The sequence below is a fragment of the Arvicola amphibius genome, chromosome 13 (assembly GCF_903992535.2).
Source record: "Arvicola amphibius chromosome 13, mArvAmp1.2, whole genome shotgun sequence".
NCBI lineage: Eukaryota > Metazoa > Chordata > Mammalia > Rodentia > Cricetidae > Arvicola > Arvicola amphibius.
In genome coordinates, this window is record NC_052059.1 from 47,941,696 (window position 1) to 47,961,467 (window position 19,772).

Consider the following 19,772-nt stretch of genomic DNA (forward strand, 5'->3'; position numbering starts at 1 on the left):
GGCCATTTCCCACACGTTGAAATGGTTCCTTCCAGAAGGTGCAGGGCCTCCCATAAAGCTCTCACAGGAGCGGGTGGTGACAGTTCACTGGGTAAAGACACTTGCTGCCAAACCTGAGTGTGATCCTCAGGACCCACATGTTACAAGGAGAGGTGCCCCTTGTTTGTCCCGGCCGCCAGGCTAGCTTACGCCTGAAATAACCACACAGAAACTATATTCATTAAAACACTGCTAGCCCCATTAGCTCTAGTTTCTTACTGGCTAATTCTTACATCTTAATTTAACCCATTTCTATTAATCTGTGTATTGCCACGTGACTGTGGCTTACCAGCAAGATTCTAACCGGTGTCCGTCTCAAGCAGAAGATCCATGGCTTCTCCCACTCTGCCCTTCTTCCCAGCATTCAGTTCTGTCTACTCCGCCTACCTAAGTTCTGCCCTATCAGGCCCAAAGTAGTTTCTTTATTCATTAACCAATGAAAGTAACACATGAACAGAAGAAACTCCTACACCACCCACATAGTGACAGTACCCCCACAAGTTGTCCCCTGGCTTCCAAACAGGTGCTGTGGCATGCACTTAGCCAACCAAATAAACACATTTAACTTTTAAAAAGATTATTTTTAAAAACTAAAAGAACCTTTCAGGACTCAGTTAAGTTCAAGAACCAAGAATCCTAAGTCCCTCTTGCCAAGGTGGCATACGCGGAAAGCAATTGCTGGGGAAGACATTCTTTGGTGGAACTGCCAATGAGCTGTGCAGGAAGTTCCAGCAATGCAGCTTGGGGCCATTTACCCACACTGGGGCAGACTCTAAGGTGGTACAGGTGCCTTGGAGCTACTCAGGCATCTGGAAGTAATCCCAATGAAGTCATTACCCCAGCAGCTGTCATTGTCCTTGTGGTCTGTGCCCTATCTAGGATGAATTAATTGCTCATCTCCTCAGGCCACCCAAAAGTGGTACCCAACTGTATAACCACACAATAGCCATCTAGTGGTCCAATGACATCTCTGGATTTAGGGCTGGACAAGTGGCTATGTGGCTCCTACACTCATCATGGAAACTAGCAAGACAGGCAAGTCACAGTGGCGGGCAAGGGAGTTCCAGGTCATGGAGGCAATGGAGGCAATGGAGGCAAAGGAGCAGGAGCATTCTGGGAGAGGTAGTTATGTTCCTAAAGTGTTCAGAAAACTCCTTCGGGGTTGTAGATCGCTCTGTGACTAAGAGCACTCATTGCTCTATGAGAATGGAGTTCAGATCCAGCACCCATGTCAGGCAGCCCACAAATACTGCAACTCCAGCTTCAAGAGATCTGACACCCTCGTCTGGCCCCTGTAGGCATATACATACAAACATGAACAATACAAATATAAAAAACAAATCTTGGGCTGGGTGTGATTGCACACTAATCACAGTACTTGAGAGGGAAATGCAGGTACATCTCTGTGAAGTCAGCCTGGTCCACACAGCATGTTCCAGGCCGGCAAGGGCTAAACATGAGACCTGTGTGACACTCTGTCTCAAATAAACAAATCCTGGCCCCGTCTCATCACTAGCCAGTTAGAGGGTTCTATTGTCCTGACATTCCAACCTCCAGAAGCAAGGAGGAGCAAGGTGAAAACAGCCTCTGAACACTCCAGCATGACTTAGGAAGGGGTTTTCCTGTCCCCTGGTGTATATAAGCTCCACTGTCAGGACTCTGTCCCAGAGAACCTCCAGGTAGCACTGGACTGAGCTGGGACACTCTCCATTGCTATAGAGGAGAGAACATGGGCAGGCAGGAAACGCCCCAAAAGACCCAGTCTCAAAAGGTCCTTGTCATGGAAATGACCCTGTATGTACCAGGTGGCATGTCTGAAGGTTACCAAGTTTTACCCAGCTGGAATCTTATGTGTAGGAGTCAGAGAACCTTGGTCACAAAGAAATATGCCCTCTGAACACAGCACTGGAGATATCCACCCAGGTTTGAGTATGGAGCCCCTTAGTGTGACCAAGTGGACATGGAAGGATGGCTCCTCTAGGAATAAGACAGGATGAGTTCAAAAGGGGAGACTGAACAGGTGCCACCTGTTCTGGTGGACGTCCATCCCAAGACCCCTACCCAACCCCTCTCCAAACTCTCACATCTCAGAAAGCCCGCCAAATGATAATCCCTCTCCCAGAGATGCTCAAGACCACTCCCTCAGGGTATTGAAACCACCCCCCCTCCCCCGAAAACAGACGTGTGGTTTTCTGGTCTTCCTTTCCTGTCTCTTCTCTGGGGGGCTGGAAAATCATCCGGGAGCGTTTTATCCTTAAACCTGGGATTTTCCTAACTCAGTTTGCGTTGGTTTGATTATAGGCAGAGAGGCTTATCGGGTGCAGAAACTCCTGACCACCTTTAGCAGTAACGAAGGTTTGAAAGAGGACAAGGTAGGAGAGAGCTGGAAAGAAGGGAGACTCTTGGACAAGGGCCTGTCAACAGCACAACTGCTCCATTCCCGAGCCAAAACACAGGTCTTGTGTCGTACGTGCTTCAGGGAAATGCCCAAGCTCTGAAGGAGATGCAAGAAAGGAAAAGAAAGCCAGCGTGCTGGACATCACAACTGTAAACATCTGAATTCCAGGGAACATCACTAAGACAGTACAAGGGGGCTGGAGAGATGGCTCAGCAGTTAAGAGCACACCCTGCTCTTCATGCACGTGGGTACCAGATGTCAGATCCACTAAAGCTGGAATTACAAGTGGTTGTGAGCCACTCAATATGGCTGCTGGGGAATGGATTCAGGTCCTTTGAAAGAGCAGCAAGTGCTCTTAATCACTGAGCCATCTCTCCAGTCCCTTAAAAAAAATATTTTAAAGACAGTAAAAAACAGCTCACTGAATAGGAGGAAAGTTTTCTAAGTAATTTATTTGACAGAGAAACTTATCTAGAATGCATAACAAATTCGTAAAACTTCATAATGAAAAGACAGACAACCCAATGGGCGAAGGCTTACGTCTCTTAGGTAGATACACAGCAAACACAAGAAAGATGCTCCATTTTAGCCGTCAGGGATGGCAACTAAAGGCCAAATGAGACACACTTCTTCCTCACTAGGACAGCTAAGTTAGAGGGCAGACAGTGCTGGCAAGAATGTGTAACAACCCAGCCCTCACCTGCTGCCAGCGGGAGTAGAAAACGGTACAGCTCTATTAGAAAACAGTTTGGCGAGTCCTCAAAGGGTTTAATACAATTATCCTATGACCTGGAAAACAGACTCTGAGGTATATGACAGAGAATTAAAAAAAAAAAAACACGTCCACACAAAACTTGCACACAAATTTTATAACAGCTATACTCATAATTGCTTAAAAAAAAAAAGCTGTAACAAACTAGACGGGACACTCACTGCACACCATGAAATCTTACAATGAAAAGCATCAAGTCAGGTACACGTGAGGTACAATAGGAATTTGTGTTTACAAAAGCACTGAAAGAAAACATGTCCGTTGATGTTGAGTTAAATATTTCTAAAGGAGTCTAGATCACTGAAATTTCCCTATTTAAAAAGAACTAAAGTGAAAATAAAAAGCTCGTTGTAACAGTGATTTCAGAAAAAGCTTCTCACACATAAACTAGATGCCCCACACCACGGGCATACCCTTTCACACCTACTTGGATCCCAAAGTGCCTAAACATCTGCCACAAGGTAATGGTTTGCCAATGCTGTTCCTGCATCCAGCCTGGCCTGCACTAGTGTTTCTTCTGAGGCCCCACTTGTTGGATAAGCAGTGTATATGACCTATTTATAGCCAATTAGTGGGTGAGCGGCATGGTTTAAAACATCAGGCTTATGTAATGCTGGGTTCAGGCTGAAACTGGGATGCCAGGTCCTAGGTCAGTAACGTGTCCCTGACTGTGACAGTACACCCGGGAAGACATGTCTCTTTACAACACCACTTGGGACTTAGTGATTGGCAATCAGATTCCATCTATAGTCAAGACTGAGAAAGAAAATGCAGAGGTACACAAAGGAGAAGTCGGGGTGAAACCTGGCAGAGAGCAGAGCAAGAACAAGTGGACTGAAGCCAATGAGGAGAAGGGCAGATAGGGCCAGCACTCTCCGGATCCCAGGGTCAGGCTGCAGACACAGCATCCCCCAGGCCCCTTCTCAGAACTTCCTCCGTGATTTTCAAGACTACTGCTAATTCACAGATATGGAAACTGAGGCCCAGAGAGAGGGCAAAAACAGTTCTCCCTCTCTCTCACGTGTTCTAGAAACCTTGGGCAATTTCAGGGGAAACTTTCAAAGCATGACTCAGGGTCAATTCCATGCCAACCAGAAGCTCCGCCTGAGACTGAGGAGCAGAGCTCGGGCTCCTGGCCCATCCAGTATCAACTGCCTTCTCACTGCATTCTGGTACTTTGGCCTCTATGTCACTGACTAGAAACTGGCCAATCCTTAACCACTGCCAACAGCCTTACAGCTGCCTCTGCTGTGACCTCTGCTAACTGAGCTGCACTCCAGAGTATCCCACACCCTACGGTTCCCACAGAGCAGGCCAGGACTTTCCTGTCCTAACCATCGAGTCGGTGTTGGACAAACAGGGGAACTCCTGGGCCTCACACCAACTGCCAAAAGCCACGCTGTCCAGTTAGGCTGGCCAACGCCTAGCTTGTCCTACTGGGGTAGGACAGCCTGGGTGAAGGCTTTGCCCACTCTTCTCTACCAATCCTAGGGTGTGTGTGTGTGGCCTGACAAGGCTTTCCTCCTGGGAAATGTGACAAACTGACTCAACAAGAGGCATCTCTGACAGGCAGCCTAATCGTCTCTAAAAATGGTCACCCTGATTTAAAATGCCCATTCTACAAGAAAACATTTTACCAGCAAAGGAGTCGGGAAAACCTACATCCCAAAGGTGCCATGACTCTAAGTAGTGCCTAGGCTCACCAAGCTCTCCTGGATGACTCTTAACTTTGGAGCAGGACAGGGACCAAAAACAAAGACAGAGGCATAGAAGGACATGGAGTTACAGAAAAGACAAACAGAATACAGGACGCTGCATGAGTGTCAATAGTGGGCTACCAGAAGATGTTGGGACAAATGAGGCCCCCAGTCCAGTGTCCAGCAGACTCCAGCAGCTCAGATGTCCAGCTCTTCCTTGATGGACACACGCAGATGGCAGATGCGCAGAGGCTCTGGGGGACCATCACCCCGAGAAGACCCCAGGTAGAAGTAGGGCCTCACTTCCCCAAAGTGGGCATGGAAGGTGTACAGGTGGCAGTGGCGCTCAGAGTCATAGAAGGACAGCTCACCCTCCTCACACTCCAGCTCCACACGCAGCCGGCGTGGCATGGCTTGGACAAGAGGGGCTGTGGCTGTGTCTGAAGTCATGCAGTGGTCTCCATCCACACCCTGCGTGCGGCAGAGGTACCAGAAGCCAGAACGGGTGTCATGGTAGCAGCTGTGTGAGTGGCCTTCGCCGCCCACATCAGCCTGCGCCTGCACATGCGTCTGCACCCTCAGCACACCCACCCGCCAGCTCGGCAGGCCACCCACATCCACCTCCCAGGAGTGGGAGCCCTTCGAGAACACTTGAGAGCCCAGCAAGCAGGGCGCTGAGGAGAAGCGCTCTGGATTCTCCACCTGCACGCGGTAGCCATGGTTGATGACACTCGTGAGGTCATCAGCCACTTTGAGCCAGCCCGCAGCTGTATTGGGATCCAAGCTGAAGGGCACTGGAGAGAGAGAGAGAAAGGGAAAGTCAGCAGACTGGACACCCTTTTTCTGCCCCCAATACATGCATGGAACTGTCCTGCGCTGCTCGGGTGGCAGAAGTCAAACTTAACACTTATCTTTTGGGGTGGGGGTAAAGTCCCAAGCCCCAGTATCTCAGGATGTAATCATATTTGGGAATTGGTTAGAGATAGAGACACAGTGAAAGAAATGTTATATGACCAACCAAGGCAGAAGCACGTTTGTCAGTCACAAGCCAATGACACCCAAGCAATGCCAGCAAGTAGCAGAATCTAAGGGCCTTCCCACAGAACTGAGGGCCATGTTTTTGCCCATTTCTTATCAATAAGCTTTTAGCCTCCCAAGCTGTGGGAATAGACTGGTCATTTAAGCCAATTTGTGGTCCTCTGTCATAGCAGCCACAGAAGACTAACCCAGCACATGACTAGGAAGTACGAAGGTTCACATGCTCCCAGGACACCTAAGAGATTCAAGTCACATTCCCCTAGGCCACTGCCATTTCTAGGCGTGAAACCAGGGCACACTGGTCAGAGTGACCTTGGGGGAGGTGACCTAGAGTTGGGTCTTCCATCTTGAATGTTAGAGTTATGAATATAGAAAGGCGTGTTACCCTCTCTGAAGTGCAGCAGAGCAGGGAGGACCAGGGGCCTTGGGCATGCCTGGAAGGGGCTACAAGGGGAAAAGCTGAGAAGCTTGGCTGTCTCTGTAGCATGGGATGGTCTCCATTGGCCTGGAGCACCTCGCTGCATCCTTACCAGATTCAACAGACCCAAGCATCTTCTTCCAGACACGGTACTGCAGGGACTCCAGATACTTGCAGGCATCCATCAGCAAGCCAGGCTGGAGAGGAGCTGGCTCCACGGTGCAAAAGAGTCTGGAAAAGGAAGGCTGGGCATTGGCTGGGGCTGGGCAGGCATGCCTGACTGAGTCTACTACAAACAACAGGACTGCTTCCCTTGCCTCTTACCTAAGCTTTGTGGCCATCTGTCCCAAGACAAACCTGGATTGAGCAAGAAGCCCACCGGGCTGCCACAGCCCTTTAGGATTCAGCAGGAAGGCTCCATCCTGAACAACTGGGAGACATAGTGGGAGGGTCTCAACCTAGCTGCCATCCTCATAGGTAGAAATCACACTTGAGTCACCAGCTCATGAGAGGGCCAAGCTGGAAGGGCCTTAACAGTACTTTAATCCAAAAGAGTCACAGTGCTGACTAGCCTTTGCTGAGCGCCTGCAGAGACTGGGAACTCATTAGAGCTTAGAGCACTCACTCCCATCTTCAGATAGGACATCTCTCTCCCTTAGCCATCCTGGAGAGCCCAATGAGCATCCGCCCACAACAACGCAATGCCAAGGCTGTCGGAGGAAGGAAGCCAGCCAAAAACCAGGCCTGCTGATAACTGAGAAACACGAGTCATGTGCCTGGTTCTGTAAATCCCTGGAGACTAGTGAACCTCTATGTTCCAAAACAACTCTCTGCCTTCATGGCAACCAGCACTGGAATGCTTTAAAGAGCTCCCCTTGGCCGGCCTCTACCCCTCCCTCTGGATCCCACCCAGCTGGGCACGACAGCTGCCTGGCCACTGGAGAGAGTAACCCCGGCTTTCTGTCTGCCCACCCCCTCCCCTCCATCAGGCTTGATAACTTACCGGCGTTTTCGGCCCTTGTGTTTCTGGGGGGGAAAAGACAGAGACAGAGTAAGAAAGTGCAGGGAATTTCTGAAAAAGAGTGGCCAGGCACCCCACTCATGGGCGAGCAGACCTGGTGTCACTCAGATGTCACACACCCGATGTGGATCTCATCTCAGATTCAATGTTGCCCCTTCCAAGTCCCAGGCGCCATGGTGAGGACACAGCAGAGGGAAAACCAGGGCCACACTTAGAGCTGACCCTAAAATTCACCACGAGTTTTAGGAAATGTAGAACAGCAACCCTGAGAAACAACCAAGGTAGAGGAGGACTCCTACTCCCCAAGTTCAAACTTGCTACAGGAGCCATTGTGATGGAAGTGGTGAGTCTAACGGGGACAGGACCACAGTCTAGATAAGGGAAGCTTCGCGCTTAGAGCTTCTGCAGGGGACCCGGCTCAGCTGACAGACTGTCTTTTAGCCAATGGTGAGGGTACAGTGGAAAAGCGGCACAGTAACAGGAGGAGGCCATGCCTCTGCCATGTAGCAGATTAAAAAAACAATTAAAATAAGTCTAAGATTTAAATACAGAGCTAAGACTGAGAAAAGACTTAGACCGGAGCATAGAAGGACCGCTCACAGCCAAACAGTGAAAAGACAACCTGACAGGAACTGCACAGCGGGGCATGGTGGCACACACCTGAGTCCAACCACTCAGGAGGAAGAAGCAGATGGATCTCAAGTCTGAGGCCAGCCTGGTTTACAGGGTGAGTTTCAGAACAGTCAGGACTACATAGAGAAACTCTGCACCTCTCCCTACCCACCCCCACAAAAAAAAAAAAAAAAAAAAAAAAAAAAAGGAAAAGAGAAAAGAAAAAGAGAAAGAAAACTGTATAGAGAAATTAAATAGATATCTTATAGAAGAGCTACCAATGATCCAGAGGCACCTGACATGAATGAAAAGATACCCACTGTCATCAGCCACCTGGAGAATGCCCACCGGAAGCACAGTGAGACGGCACCCCACTCATAAGAAGGCTAGTGGCTAAGAGGTATAGAATCTTGACTCTCGTACTCGGCAGATAGGAGCAGAAAACACGGCTGCTTTGGAAAACTGCCTAGCAGCCCTTTCATGGGCAAAGCAGAATTATCAGATAACCCAGAAATCTGCTCTTGGGTACACAACCAGAAGTAAATACATGTCCACACAAAAACAGCACGTACATGTTTGGAGTCCCACTCTCCATAAAAGCAAAAGAAATAACTTAAATATGGATCAGTGGATGAATAACAAAATTATTTTATGAATTACATTATATTATGAATAGTGTAAAGCACAACATACAAGGGAAATTTATTCATCAGAAGGAAAAGGAAGGAAAAGGGTAACACAGCTTTTGGAAACCAAGTGATGTTTTCTTTCCCAGGAGCATTCTGGGTACAGGACAACCTGTTCAAGACTTCAATGTGAGGCCACTGTCTGAACATGGAAATACTCTTGTCCCTTCTCACACCACTGCAAGACTCTCCAGAGAGACCTCACTATGCCTGAAGCACAGAGACCACCTTGCCCCCGGAACTGATTTATTATAAAGTAGCTTTCAAGCCACAGAAACTTTTCTGCAAGGAAGGACAAAAATCAATAAAAGGATGAAAGAAAATGAAAAAAAAAAAATTGAAACAGGGTTTCTCTGTGTATCTTTAGAGCCTGTCCTGGAACCCCCTCTGTAGATCAGGTTGGTCTTGAATTCACAGAGATCTGCCTGCCTCTGCCTTCCGAGTGCTGGGATTTAAGGTATGCACCACCACCATCCAGCGAAAAGGAAGAACAGAATTCCTTTTCTGTGTCTGTGTGCAGGTTCAGGTCCTCACACACATGTGCCTCAGTTAAGAGCACCTGTCCTGCACAGAGCCTAGGCTTTGCAGCCACCAATTCCCAGGGAGGGAAGGAGGTTGGGGAAGAAGGAGAGAGAGAAAGGGGAGATGAGAGAGAAAATTAGTTACTAAGTTAAAAAATCGGGGCCAACTAAACGGCTCAGCAGGTTATGGTTGCTGTCTGGGACCCACAGTAAAAGGCTGACTACCATAAGCTGCTCTAACTTCCACACAGGCCCTTTGCAATGCATACCCACTGTGGTAGTTTGAATAAAAATGTGCCCCGTAGACTCATTGGTAGTGGCATTATTGGGGGGTGTGGCCTTACTGGGCTTTGAGGTTTCAATAGCTCAAGCCAGACCCAGGGGCTCACTTCCTCTCTTCCCACTGCTTGGTGATCCAGATGTAGAATTCTCAGCTACTTCTCCAGCACCACGTCTGCTGCCACGCTTCCTGCCACGATGACAATGGACTAGACTTCTAAACTGTAAGCCAGCCCCAATTAAATGTTCTCCTTTATAAGAATTGTCATGGTCATGGTGTCTCTTCACAGCTATAGAAACCCTAAGACACCTACCTACAACAAATAAAAATGTAATTATTTTTTTTTAAATTTTAAATTATTGCACAATTTAAAAAGACTATTTCATCTGGGATGGGGAAAGAGAAACGTTAGGAGGAAATGATGGCGGGGGTAGGAGGAGAATTCAAAGCTGAAAAGCCACTGCTCTGGCGCAAGCCACACCAATGAGGTCCTGGCAGCCCCACAGGAAGCCCCTGAGTGGACTGGGGGTCTTTAGCTGCTGGCCCCGCCCCTGCTCCCACCCTCAGATGCGATCCTGAGCATCTCACCATGAGGAAGGTCATGTCATCCTCCTTCATCTCCATCTGCAGGCGCTCAATCTCACGAGCCAGTGCCTCGGTCTGTTCTGCCAGCTGTTTCATCTTCTCCTCAGCCAGCAGGTGCTTCTTTCTGCTCTCTTCCTTCATGGCATCCAAAGTGGCCTGTTCCTCCACCCTCAGGAAATCTCGGAGCTTGTCAAACTCATCCCGGATGCGGCCTTCCAGCCAAGTTGTCTGCACCTGCACCAGAGCAGGAAGAAGCCCACAAGGTCAGGAGTCAGGTTTGGGTTGCCCCTAGCTGGTGACTACTTTCAGCAAAGCAACTCAAAAGGTTCTAGATGTGACATGAGGAACCCCTAAAGATGAAGATCAGGGCACCTCTATAGGTCCAGATGGTTTGGTATAGTTGTGGCAAGTATTTTATTATTGTTGTTGTATATATATATATATATATATATATATATATATATATATATATATATATATATATATATATATTTGTTTTTCAAGACAGGATTTCTCTGTGTAGCAGTCCTGGCTGAGCTGGAACAACTCACTCTGTAGGTAGACCAGGCTGGCCTTGAACTCATAGAGATCTGCCTGCCTCTGCCTCCCAAGTGCTGGGATTAAAGGTGTTCACCACCACCACATAGCTGCAAGTATTTATTTTAATGACACCCACATTCCAAGCCACAACCACAAAAGCAGTGAGGACAAACTATGCAGATCCTCAGAGGAAAAGCAAAGAAATACTTCTCTGTGCAAGAAGAAAATCACCACTTAGCACATGAAACTCCGAAGGCCCACAGAGAGAATATGATTGAGTGTGTAAACATAACTTTCTGGTTTTGAGGCTCACTGCATAGACCAGGAGGCTATCCTTGAACTTACCGACATCCACCTGACTGCCTCCTCAGTGCTGGGACTAAAAATTTCATCTGAGAAACTGCCTGGATGAGATGGCTTTGTGGGCACAGCTGTGGGGGACTCTGGGTTGTTAATAATGTAGGAGGACCGAGGTGATTATGAAAAGTACACTCGCTAAGCAGGTAGTCCTGAAGTCTGTAAGAAAGCTAGCCCTAAGCTGGTCTGTTAGCCAGCAAGCAAACAGCATCCTCCATGGTTCCTGCTGTACTTCTTGGATGTGGCACAAGTTCTTTAGTCAGAGGTAATGTTCTACAGGATAGGCTTGCCCAGATCCTTGCTCTGATGTCCTTTAACGATAGACTGGGACCTACAGACTGGAACAAACTCTTTCCTTCCATAAGCTGTTTGTGGTCATGGTGTTTGTCATGCAACAAAACCCCGAGCTAGAACATGCAGTAAATCAGTAACTATATGAAATTCATATATATAATGCCAGGGTGATTATCAGAAAAATAATTCAAACCACATGCTCTAGCTACATCAGGCTGTCCTCTAATGCAGGGACTCACACTGCGGCTCTGAGATGATAATGACGAAATGAAAATAACAGAAATCCAGTTCACTGAAGATATGGCACGCTAGGAAAATTATGTGCAGCATATACGATCAACACAATCCACCCTCATTTCCTAGAAACAATAAATAACTGGAAAGGGGCTTTAATCCCAGCACTTGGGAGGCAGAGGCAGGCTGATCTCTGTGAGTTCAAGGCCAGCCAGAACTACAAAGCATGACCCTGCCTCAAAAAGACCAATACCTAAACACCTGGAAAAGCCGCAACAAGTCCCACTTTTGGACTGGACTTCCAGTTCAGGTCACCCAGGGCTCTGACATCCTGTGATGGCTGTGCTTGGTTCAGGATGCTCAGGGCCCTAACATCCCGTGATGGCTGTGCTTAGTTGTCAACTTGACTGCAGCTGGAATTATCTGGAATCCAGAAATGGGGGGCACGTTCCGTTTCTCTAGAGAACCCTGACTAATACACGTGATGACAAGTTGATTTCCAAAGACTCAAGTCAGCTTGTTGGTTTGTGAGCCATCATGAAAGGCTTCTCTCCATTGCTGCTTCCATGCATCGTTCTGAATGCTTAAAGAGAAACTACACGAGACTGACTGTTCCTATTTGGTAGGGCGAAGGGACTTCCTGGACACTCAGGGTTGGGCTGGTTCTACTACACAGCCTGCTCCCGCAGTCCCTGTCCTGCCAGCTCGCAACCTGTTTCTAATGGTCTGTCTAGCTCTAGCCTGTCACCTATGTAGTCTTCCTGACTCTCTGGACCCTCCAGTACCTGTGCAACCCAAGGCCAAGGCCTCACTGTGCCTTGCTGTGCATTTACGCCAGCCAAAAGCTTATGCTGAGAACATTCTGATACTAGAAATAATGAACGTGCTTGTAGCATTCCTTACATTCTGACGGGAGCAGATAAAAAGCAAAATAGAAAGGTAAATTGCAGGTTAAGCGTCCAGGGAGACATGCAGTAGAGTAACGAGGTACGGCGATCTTGGGAACTGTGTTCAAGGAGCACCTCCCAGAAGGAATATGCAAAGTGAGACTTTATAGTGTGCAGGCCTGGTCAAACTGGGACCAGTAAAGGAACAGACGGCCACCAGGTGGGCAAATATAGGGCAAGAAAGTCTTGAAGCTACTAGAATCAGGGCAAGGGGCCACCAGTGGGCAGTGTGAGCACAAGCAATGCCACGGCTGACATGGTTTACCAAATGCTCGCTCAGGTGCCTGGACACTGACTGCAGGGGAGTTGAGGCAGGTGGGAAGGCCAGGTGAGTTACAGCTGTGGGGTGGGGAGTTTGACAGCCACAGATCATTCTGGAAGGAGAACTGGAAGGTATCGTATGCTCTCTAAGGAGCCCTAGGTCACCACTGGTTTGACCATGAGCTGGGGATGTGTGACACCACAGGTCACGATGCAGATGATGAAGGTGTCTTCTGAATGCATTCCTGTGGCTGCTGGCCTGACCATGCCCTTCTTCAGTGTCAGAGGGGCCCCACTGGCACCCAAGGGCATGGCCAAAGCCAGGGACTCATCTTCCTGCCCCTCTCACTTCTCCCAAACTTCCCACCTGCCCCAGCACTTACCTCATTGTGTTTGGCGATGGCCTCATAGGTACGCCTCAGGGACCAAAAGGCCTTGGCTTTCTCTCGAAGCACGTGCTCCATGTTCTTACACTTGGCCTAATGTGGGGAACACAGAGAGACAAGGTAGCACTACAAGTCAGGCCGGGGAACTAACACAGCTGGAAATCACACTGTGGAGTCCAACCATAAGCCAAGGAAACCAGTCTGCTCCAAATGCTGGAAGCAAGCTGGAAGCAAGCTGGAAGCTGGGTACAGCCCTAACTCTGAAATGCATGTTTCCTTGATCCTCTAACCCAGCAATGGAGATGACACCTGATACAGGTGGGAAGCAAGGTTCAGGGGTTCCGGAGCTTAACCTCGGCCCAGTTGGTCACAGTACAGTAAACATGAGCTTATGGCTGCTCCTAGAATCCCAGAGCTATTGGGATACCGTCAAGATGGCTTGGCGACTGGCTCATTCTGGAATTCCCCAGACTGGACTTGTCGACAGCCATTCTGAACAGGGCAGACAATATAAATGGTTCCAGTCACTTCTCAAGAGGCAAAACATTCCAATGAGATCTCACCTAAATATGCCTCCATACCCACCTTCTCCTTTAATGGTGCTGGGACCGCAGGAAATACCTTCAGCAGCAAACTTAAGCACTTTTCTCTTAGTTTCATTTTCTGAGACAAGGTCTTACGCCAGAGCACACGTGGGCTCACTATGTAGCCAAGCGATGAAATCATACAAGTGATCACACCCAAATAGTTCTTTGTACTTAAAAAGTGTTTAGGGCTGGAGAGATGGCTAAGCGCATTGGCTGCTCTTCCAGAGACCCAGAGTTCAATTCCCAGCAACCACATGGTGACTCACAACCACCTATAATGAGATCTGGTGCCTTCTTCTGGCGTGTAGGTGTACATGCAGGCAAAATACTATATATAATAAATCTTTTAAAAATTTAAATAAAAACCTTAGTATTTTTCTTTTGGTGGTTCAGACGTATTACGTGGCATGTGAGTGACCGACCACATGCTCTTGAAGGCTGGAGGGGATGCAAGGTAGGTGTCCCACTCAACCACTCCCCACTATAATCTATCATTTCTCTTCAGCTCATGTTTGGGTGGCCGTGTTTGTGAGACTTTATGGGTGTCGTTCCTGACAAACCCTGTAGGGCCCAGGTCTACCTCTGTTTCTGGGGTGCATTTTGAGGACAGTTTCTGGTCAGCTAACTAAGCATCCTGTTTGTTCCTGTGGTCCCTCTGCCCAGCCTGGTGATTAGCAGTAGGGCATTGTTGACTCCAACATTGGTATGGTAATTTCCCACCTGCCTGGGCGGAAATCCTTGTGCAGCAGTGAGGTATGGTAATTTCCCACCTGCCTGAGTGGAAATCCTTGTGCAGCAGCGAGGTATATAAGGATTTCCCCAAAATTAAATAAACGGCATTCGGCTGACCTCCTTTCGAATGACCCAGGTCTCTTTTTTTTTCACTCTCCAGGCCCTTGCCCGACTCTCGTACAGTACAGTGGTGCGCGAACTGTACCGAGGGGGTAACACAGAATCGGGTATTACAAAACCCAGGAGACAGTCTCACAGCAAACTCCCTGACCATCTATCTGGCTCTTCCTCAATGTCCCAAGCCTTGGCCCCCCATAATCTTGAGATATCTGTGAGCCACCAATGTAGGTACTGGGAATGAGAATCCAGATACTATGCAAGGGCAGCCAGTGAACTGGAGTTAGAGACTGCATCTGCCCAGCAGCAGTAATAAAAAAAAAAAAAAAAAAACCAACGCACACGCCCTTTATTATATCTGAATGGATCTGCTTGGCAGCAGTAACAAAAACACCAACACACATGGCCTTCATTACTTCTACAGAGCTGTGGGCCACAAACTTAACAGAACAACCAGAGGGAAGAATTCTCCCTTTTGCTCAGTTTCTGAAGTGTCGGTTCAGTCAATCACGGGGGTGGAGGGGTGGGGGAGGAGAGGAGCAGAGGTGGCTAAGAAGCAGAGAAAGGGATACAAGATATAGCCCCAAGGACACCCCCAGACAAACTGCCTTCCTCCACGTAGGCCCCACCTCCTAACTTACCACCTACCAATGAGGCCACTCACTGACCGGGTCAGGGTCTCACTCTCGGAGCACCTTCAGACCCTCAAGGAATTGGGCTTTACTGTCACTGTCAAGATTAACCATCACACAGCGTCAGGGTTTCTGTGGACATCAAACTTTGTCGATACCTAAGGGATCTAGCACAGAGTAAGTCAGTTCTCAAAGATTAGTGCCGCTGGATATCAGCACTAATGCTACTCTGGGGATGCCAGAGGGTACCCCAGGAGGGCTGTGCTTACTCTAGCAGCCCCCACTCTTACCTTGGGGTGGGTCTTCCTATGCTGCTTGCTCCCTCAACCCACACCCATATCCAACCACACAGAACCATACTCATCTACCAACTGCCTCGCCCGCTCCTCTGAAATGTCAACTTCCAGAAGCAGTGTTCTAGTTTGCTTTTTGTTGCCATGACGACCAAAAAAAAAAGTTTATTCTGGTTTATACTTCCGTGTTACACTTCATCACCAGAAGATGTCAGGGCAGGAAATCAAGCATGAACTAATAGAGAAATTGTGGAAATCAGGGAGGTATGCTGCTCTCTCAGTCACTCTCGGGCTCGTGTTGTTCAGTTAGTTTTCTTATACCACCCAGGATCACAGTGTACCACACCAATCACCACCTAGACAGTCTTTCAGTTGGCTGATCCCTTGGGGGCAATCCCTCAATTGAAATTCCCTCAGATGGCCCTAGGCTGTGTCAAGCTGCAATGAACTAGGGCAGAGAGGCTGCCTAAACTGCCCTCAGTATGTTTATTTTACAAACGAATAAATGAATGGGCCATAGAGCATCTGAGCATGCAGCGGGCCCTCTCCTGAATCTTTCAGACTAGCCCACTCCCAGCTCTTAGACTCGTGCTGAGCACCCACTGGAGGGCACCACACCACCATTCTGAAGGGTAACACTTGGGTCTTCTGGCTTCACCTGGAGTCAATGCTTTCTCTCTTCTAGAACCTTCCACATGCTGTAGCATCTGCTTACAAATAGCTCCCATGGCCTCCTTCACCTGGTTATAGCCTCTACATCCTTCAGATATTTGTGATTACCTCCCTGAGAGTAGGAATTATGAACTTTGATCTCCTCAGTGTCTCTGAGACCTCCCAGAACAAGAACAAAAGCTGTCTCCAAGCCTATGTGTTGGGAGCAGTGAACCCCCAGATTCTGAATTTCTTGTAAACAGCTTGTTTTCCCCTGATCTGAGTGCCTACAGCTTCTCTGAGCACCAGACCCTCAGGAGTTCCTGATGGCAGGAGAATGGTTTCTGGTGCTTTTGGCTGGGGCGTGGCTATCCCTATATAAGCTGCCCCTGGACACAATAAAGGGGGCATTCTTGGGGTATTTTGGTATCAAGGATGACCTGGGTCTCTGTCTCTCTCTCTGTCTGTGTGTTTCAATCTCCAGCCCCTTGCCCGGTTCACGAACTGTATGGTGGTGCATAGAGCAGAGACAGGCGTAGTGTGCAATACCTATGTTCCCTGCCCCCTAGTTCACTGGTCTTCAGTTGAGGCTTGGTCCCCCACCCCCATTCTGGAGACACCACCCATGCTAATCTGTACATCTGCCAGCCTTGGGGAATTCAAATCAGGACCCAAACCTACGGACTGCCCACTTAGGCTATGCCAAATAGGGATCTAGCATTTCTGCAGGTGGAAGTGGGAACAAGAATGGACGACCGCAGAGCAAATGCGACGACTGGAGCAACATGCGTGATGGCATTTCACCTGCCCCCTCCACTCTGTACGGAACTGCAACCATGCTGATTCTCACAGAGTGTGGGAAGGATGTCGGAAAATCAGACATGGGCTCTTGCGGTGCCTCTGCTTCTCTACGCTGGGCTTCCTAGCAGTTAGCCTCAGCCCTCCCAACTGTGGGTCTGACCCATGTTATTAGTAGCTGATGAAACAAATTTAGCTGTTTGAGTCCATCAGTAGCTTTAAAAAATATAAAAGTTACAAGACACTGCCAGAGTAAAATGCACATTTCAGACCCCCCCCCCTTCTTTTTTCGAGACAGGGTTTCTCTGTAGTTTTGGAGCCTGTACTAGCTCTTGTAGAACAGGCTGGTCTCGAACTCACAGAGATCCACCTGCCTCTGCCTCCCAAATGCTGGGATTAAAGGCCCTTTTTAAAAGTCAGTTGATAAGCCAGTATGAGTGCTTTGGAAAGCAATGGAGCATTTCTAAGAGATTAGGCCAAAGGTTTTTGAAAATGTTTGACTTTGTTTACTTTAAAAAAAAAAAAAAACTTTTTTTCTGTTTTGGAACAAAGATTTCTCTCTGGGCCTTGAGTCACAGGCCTGTAATCTCAGCCACTTAGAAGGCTGAGGCTAGCAGAGAGCAAGTTCAAGGCCAGCCTGGCTAATTTAAGAGCTTGGCTCAAAATCAGAACCAGGCTGAGGATGCAGCTGTGTGGTAGAGTACTTGCCCGGAATGTATGAAGCCTGGGCTTGAACACTGAAGCACTGACACCCACCCTTCCCCACATTAGTTTTGCTGTGTCAGCTGCTCTTGGTTTAATTATAGCCACTGGGACTCCTGAAATGCAGCAGGCCAGCGCCACAGGCCTGTCCTAAGGCTCTGAAACCCGGGGGCGGGGTGGGGAAAAGGGGGCACGCTAGTCTCGGGAAATCTCAAGGCCTCAGAATCCGAGCTAGGGCCTGACCTCCTTCTAAACTGAACGTGACAAGCCCGAAAGTCTGAGGGCGGTGCCACTGCGGCACTGTTCAGAGGGGCCTGGACGGCGGACACGAAGGTGGTTGGGCCTGGGGGAGGGAGAGGGGCAGTCCCGGGGTCCCCAAGAGTGGGTGGCGCGTTGCTCACCCGAAAGTCCTGTGCAGTGTCCTTGATGGGCTGCACGCGATGCTCCTGGTGCCGGACGTCAGCCTGGCAAGCGCAGCACAGCAGCTCCTTGTCCTCCAGACAGAAGAGAGTAAGAGGAGCGCGGTGCGCGCGGCAGAGGCGCGGGGATCGGCGACCTGGCCAGCGCGCTCCCTCGGCCTCCTCCCGCAGTAGGGTCTCCACCAGGTTGTTGAGCGTGTGGTTGGTGCGCAGCTCCCCGGGAGCCGCTCGTTCCTTGCATACCGGGCACGAGGGAGTCGTCTGCACCTCCCAGCAGCCGCTCACACACCGGCGGCAAAAGTTATGGCCGCAGCGCAGCGTCACCGCATCGCGGAACGGGTCGTAGCATACAGCACACAGAAGCTCCTCTTTAAAGGAGAGCGAAGGTCCCGGGGACACAGAGGGGCCCGGCTCCATCGCAAGAGCAGCAGCCGCCGTGGTCACCACCAACGCCGCCTTCTGGACCAGCCTGTGGGCGTGGTCCCAGCTCGACAAGCGGAGAGCGATCGCGACTCCAACCTATGGCGAATGCGCGTTAAGGGAGCTGGCCCGCCCACTTCCGGTCTGTGCGGGGTCTCCCGGAAGAGGTGTGGCTCCTGGTCCCTTGTCCTCGCTCCCACCCGGGCCATCCACGTAGGTACACGGCTAAGGATCTTGGTTCCCAACCGCAGTGCGAGACCTACGTTGTGAAATGGAAACAAAGTAAAGCCGAGGGCCGCCATCCTTACTTAATTCCCAAAGTCTCAGACTCCCAAGATAGGTGGAAGTGAACGTTCGTGTTTTACCTCCTTAGGTCCTCGAACCCGGGTCCAAAGCAATGACTGGGTCTTGTAGCACTGAGAATGGTTTCTCAAAACCATCACATAGGTCGTTCACTGACTTTGGTCCGACTTAACGCAGTCTCGGGGTAGCCCTAAGACCTGACAAGTTGCGATTTTTGGCTTGTGGTTGGATAAATGAGTTCGGTTTGTAAAATTGTGGTCTCCGTGAAAAGGGCGCGTGAGAGGAATAAATACAGGAGCATGCTCCTGGCTTCCAACCTCCATTAAAGGTAGGATGAGAAAATCGTGGTGAACACGCTTGCAGTCTCAGTACTTGAGAAGCCTGAAGCAGGAGGATCAGGAGCCCGAGGCCAGTCTGGGTTACACAGGGGCTTTTTTTTAAAATCCACGCTGGATTCTTGCCAAGAATGACTGCTGAATGTTCCCTAACTGCCGGTTCCTGCGTCGCTGTGATTATTTGGTAGCCTTCCGCTATGGAATATCTTTCGCGGGGTGGGCCGCCATGAAAGGTGACTGCTGTGTGTAAACTGAGTCTCCGCACGTCTTGAGAACAGAGACCCACTGACTTTTTCTGACAGTCTTTTAAAGTGCGTTTCTAAACATTTTGAATAGCTGTGAGACATAGAAACGACGTAATTCCAGATGAAGGTCTCAAGGTTTCTCTCCTGTGGCGCATGCGTGTCACACAGGAAACGGGCCCGGTGAGGAACACTGATAGTGTTGTCTCTGCTAGTGATTATGGTTCTAGGGTCAGTGGCATGCAGGTAGGGTGAAATGTCAGATCGTTTACAGCCCCAACTCATATCTTTCCACATTCTGCAATAGTCCTAACCTCTTGGGATCGACACCATCAATTCGTACTGTCTTCTGAGGGTGTATGGTGTGAACCCATAATGTTCTGTAGTCAGTCACCCAGGAGGTAATTTCAGTTTGTTCCTGTCCTGTCCTGTTTCAGGGCTGGGCTGGAACCCGG

The 19,772-nt window shown here is 49.2% G+C and overlaps 1 protein-coding gene across 1 annotated transcript; it reads right to left on the reverse strand.

Moving 5' to 3' along the window:
* Positions 1-2,863: 2,863 nt before the first annotated feature.
* Positions 2,864-18,476, reverse strand: Trim35 (tripartite motif containing 35). Its single transcript, XM_038310016.2, has 6 exons — positions 18,000-18,476; positions 13,084-13,179; positions 10,071-10,301; positions 7,366-7,388; positions 6,475-6,593; positions 2,864-5,700 (listed from the first exon to the last, which is right to left on the reverse strand). Exons 1-6 carry the CDS (start codon positions 18,432-18,434, stop codon positions 5,105-5,107), a joined length of 1,500 nt encoding a protein of 499 aa, XP_038165944.1. The 5' UTR covers positions 18,435-18,476; the 3' UTR covers positions 2,864-5,104.
* Positions 18,477-19,772: the final 1,296 nt, after the last annotated feature.